The sequence below is a fragment of the Bidens hawaiensis genome, unplaced genomic scaffold (assembly GCF_021521415.1).
Source record: "Bidens hawaiensis isolate Kalapana, Puna unplaced genomic scaffold, B.hawaiensis_p1.1 tig00004864_1, whole genome shotgun sequence".
Lineage (NCBI taxonomy): Eukaryota > Viridiplantae > Streptophyta > Magnoliopsida > Asterales > Asteraceae > Bidens > Bidens hawaiensis.
The window spans coordinates 904,128-908,949 of NW_027491306.1; the positions used below are offsets into that span (position 1 = coordinate 904,128).

Here is a 4,822-nt window from a genome sequence, read left to right on the forward strand (position 1 = left end):
ATTTGATGATTTTGTTAAATTGCTTAAGACACAAATAAAATTAGCAATTCTACTTGCTAAGGTTTGGGTTAATATCCCATTTGATAATACGTAGGAGAAGAGAAGTCAAACTTTATTTGAAGAAACTTTAATTCCCCATCCCTTCTCAGTTCTCACATCATCAATTCAATGTCGACGAAAACTATATTTATTTTTCTTGTTACGACTAATAATTGAAGAAAAATAATTAAATAAATATTATAAATTGTCATATTTGAATAATCAAGATTATTAATACACGCTGACTAAATAATAGTACCAGACGTCGTGATCGATCAATTCTTGTCGGAAACACATTTAATTCAATTGAATTTCTCATAAAAATGACTTGACTATTTTTCTCTTTAAGAATAAAGTCAAACTACCCGGAGTAATTCAATGCAAAAGGGGACTCATACACATGCGGTTGCAAACAGCGTCCATCTCTTGTTTCGGAGGAAACTAGCCGCCCAAAGACCCACTGCCTTCCAAAAGACCCACATTTTTCTAAAGAAGGCCAGCGTACAAAGATTTGTTCTAAGATGATGAGGAGACTTAGGACTATGCATCAAACTTCTAGATAAACCCTATCAGTCGCATTTACCGGACCACATTTTGCGTTTATGTGATCATGTTGGTTAGCATAGTAATAGCGATATATGTGTAAGAGGTTTTCATAGTTGAGAAAAAAAAAAGAAAATTTACACTTCTTCCTAGCATTTTCAAGAAAATAAAGAGAGAAAACACAAACAAGCAGGGTTCTTCAACCGGTTGAAACGTGTTTACACGATTGATAGACGGCCTAGATCCGATTAGCACTTGTGTATTATCTAGTCATGAATTACTAGCATAATGCGAAGAAAGAGTTAGAACAACTCATCAGTTTCTTCTATGGAAAGATCCATAAGTGTATCTTTAGGTTCTTGACCAGTAGTATCATCCAGAAGCCATTTCTCTAGAAAACCGAGAGGTGGTAGTTGAACATTTTCAGCATTCGGTTTCCTTTCATCAGGGAATAAACTTATCGCTTCATGCGAAACTAATTGGGAAACTTCAGAGTTACTGCTGTAGTTTGAGTTGTTGAGCCCAAACTGCAATGAATTTCCAAAGGTTTCAATTGAAGGACTTGGAAACTGTTCCTTTAAGGAGTTCTTAGTCTCAGTAGTATCACTGCTTTCCAAGCTTGCATGTGAAGGGTTTTTAGGGTTCTTTATCCAGTTCGGCAGCAAGCGGGCAATGTTTTCCGCACTGGATGTGTAAGTACTTGTACTATTATTCATCTGTGGTGGTGGTAGCATAGATGAGGATGATTCAGGCAGATTGTCAAGAGATAAAGCTTCAGAAAGAGCTTGTTTAGCCATGTGGATATCAGTTTGTAGCCTTCTCTCCCATTTTCCTTTAGATATGCTAATTTCTGATGATAATGATGAGTTCAAATCCCTTGAAAGATGATGATTTTTGTCTTCAGATGAGTTGTTTTGGATCATGTTAATCTTCTTTTTCAAATGGGTGTTCCAGTAATTCTTGATATCATTATCTGTTCGCTGTGGAAGATAAGAAGCTATAGCTGCCCATCTACAAAATATTAACCAAACCCTACATCAAGAACACATAAAGATGATATCTTTAACATGATAATCACCGGCTTTAAACCTGTTGCCAAGAAGGGCTTGCAAATGAATGATCATCTTCTCCTCTTGATCGGTAAAGTTACCGCGTTTGATACCTGGCCGAAGATAATTGGTCCATCGTAGTCTGCAACTCTTACTACATCTTAACAGACCTGACAAAGATTTTAAGTTAGAAAAACTAAGTCAAACATTTCATTAGAAAAGAAGGTTGCAGGATACAATAAATACCCTAATTTATTGACTCTAACAAACAAGAATCTTTATTGAAAAATAAAATAAAAATCAAATAAGAATTAATAACATACCAGTATTGGTTGGAACAGATTTCCAATTACCAGGACCATGTTCTTGGATATAGGATACGATGATGATATCTTCTTCTGGAGTCCATGGACCTTTCTTCACTTCTGATTTGTCACAACAAGGTGGTCTGCCCATGGTGATCCACCTTAGATTGTTTAACTTTTAGTTGATCAAGATCTTGTTTCAACCTAGCTAGGATATATAGACAAGGGTTTTAATTTGGATATGTGTGTACCGCTTTATACAATATATATAGATATATCGACGGTGGTGATGATTCAAAGATGACCCAAGATAGGCATTGACAAGAGGTAATATAAACGGTGGTGGTGATTCAAAAGCTAACCCAAGACATTGACAAGAGGTTATAAAAAAGGTTGGCTGAACCTACTGTTCTTAAATTTTATTCATGGACCTGAAAAAAAGTCAAACAAAGAAGATTTTTTTGTCATTTATTATGGAAAGCTTTAGCTGAATTAGCATTGGAGGGGGAGTAAAGATTTAGGTAGGAACTGTAAGGTTTTAGTTTAACTCGATCTCAACTAGGTTTTACTGTAGTGGCCCTTCGGGGCTTAGGCGGAGGTTTTCCTCGAAACATAAGATGGTGGGCTTGGGTTACCTAACGTTGTCTGTGATTGCGGACATATTGTATCGCCTTTTGCCATTAGTTAACCGGGTAGTCGGGCTTTATTCGTTGGTTATTAAAAAAATGCATTATTAGTGATTTGATAAGAGTTAATGAAGCGGTACGTTTATCACATGAAAATGACTGCATTTACTCTCTAGGTTTATATATAATAAAACCAATAAAGGATGGCATGTAGCATTTAGACTAGACGTAGTGGTTCTCTAATACGACGTTAAAATGATGAATAGGCTGCCAAATAATTGCCAGATCACTACTAAATCACTTTTAGAGAATTTCACCGCCATGCCTTTGGCGGGCGCCAGTGCCTTCCAAAAACTAAATGAGCCTTTTAAATTCCAAATAAAACAATAATTGGTGTTTAAACTTCAAAATACAAATAATAAAAACTTGAATTCTAAATTCTTTGATACTTTAGACTTGGTTCTGAAAATTAAAATACATAAATAAATTACAACTATTACACTATATAGACCAATTATTTTAACCATTTTCACATAAAAAAATAGATCTAACTCTATATTTTCTACATCTTCCTATTGTAATCATGAATCCGAACAACCAAGACATCCTCACGATGAAAGCTTTCATCCCAAATGACACGCTTTACATAAGCATACGTGGCGCGAATATCGTACCAACGAATAGTCATTTTTAAAAAAAATGTTCTTATATCTTTGTTTTTTTTAACTAACATTTGTTTTAGTATCTTCTTCCTATTTCAAGTGTCTTTTTATCTATTCTTATGCGCTTGTAGCTTTTATTTTGTTAAAGTTTTATGCTATTTTATTGTGTTTTTATTTTTTTAAATTATAACATTTATTAAATAATAAAATATTAAGTAAAACATAATTGAGTCATAATTGTAATTAGTTAAAACCACTACACTTGATTTTAAAAAGGTTTTAATGAATTCATTTTTTGCTTTCATGGCACCTAAGTGGCATTTTAACTAAAAAATTAGTTAAAACCACTACACATAGTCTTAGTATTCTTGCTTGCGAGAGGCCCTTCATGGGGATTAAAGATTAAAGAGGTAAACATGAAAAAGACAAGTTCTCATGGCCAGATGGCAGGAAATAACTTGAAATTTATTAATGCATTAATTGAACACCCTATGCATTTATGTATGTATGTATGTATGAAAATACAGAAAATAAAACCAAATAATACGTATGTGACTCACAAGAAGTATCGAATACACAAGGTACATACAACATACCATGGCTTAGTGTAAGGCTATGTGTAATTCTGCACTATTTGTCATACTAACGTCAACTCAATTTTTTTCTTCACCCTTAGCCCCATCATTCAACATGATATGTTATACTTCATTCTCCGTTAACTCAATATTTTCATTTATTTATATTATTTAAATATAAACCTTATGCATGCATGTGTGTGTATAGTGAGAGTGAGAGAGAGAGAAAGAAAAGGAGAGAAATCAAATCATGGAGAGTGGTCTCCGTGGGGAAGCTCAGGCTCACCATGCCACTTCACTAGTGAAATGGAGGGGGCATCATGTCAGCACGACTAGTGGCCAGTCTAGTGGCGTATACCACATAGCCTAATGATGATTGCGTCCACAATTGTGATGTGGGTTCAGTGCAGATTTAGTTAGTTAGATGGTTCTTAGGAGTAGAAAGAAATTTTAATCAAGAAAAAGGAAACTAGATGCATACAATTTGACACTACAATCATTGAGTAAAATTTGAGCTCATACTTGATAGAAGCTAGGTTGTTGTCTCTAGTCTTTATCTAGTTCATAAACTTAAAGGAAGCTAGCTTTAATATGGAACAAGTCGAACATAAGCTTATAAGCACGAGCGGATCTATATATGCTATGGATAGCATGTCAATCAAACAACATTTTTTATATGTAACTTTTAATACCGAAAGTTGACTAACCCCACAGGTTTTTGAAGATAACCTCCAGAAATAATATGTGTGCTAAGATTGTTGAAATGTGCAAAAGCCTTGCTACAATTCAATATTAGTTATGTTAGTTTTATATTATGCAAAAGCCTTGCTACAATTCAATATTAGTTATGCTAGTTATATATTTGTTGATATAGTTTATAACAATAGTTGTTTGTTTGTTAAATGAGGTAAAACGGGTGTGCTATTAGACTTAGAGGATGGCTTAGTGGGCCAAATGCTGAATGGGTTTAGCTAGAGTTGGGCTTGGATATACGATGTCTAAAGAGAGCCTGATTGTTATTAT

The 4,822-nt window shown here is 34.3% G+C and overlaps 1 protein-coding gene across 1 annotated transcript; it reads right to left on the reverse strand.

Moving 5' to 3' along the window:
• Positions 1-713: 713 nt before the first annotated feature.
• LOC143628290 (myb-related protein 306-like) lies at positions 714-2,087 on the reverse strand. The gene is made up of 3 exons (XM_077097921.1): positions 1,955-2,087; positions 1,672-1,801; positions 714-1,593 (listed from the first exon to the last, which is right to left on the reverse strand). The coding sequence occupies exons 1-3, from the start codon at positions 2,085-2,087 to the stop codon at positions 885-887; spliced, it is 972 nt and encodes a 323-aa protein (XP_076954036.1). The 3' UTR covers positions 714-884.
• Between the last annotated feature and the right edge of the window lie 2,735 nt (positions 2,088-4,822).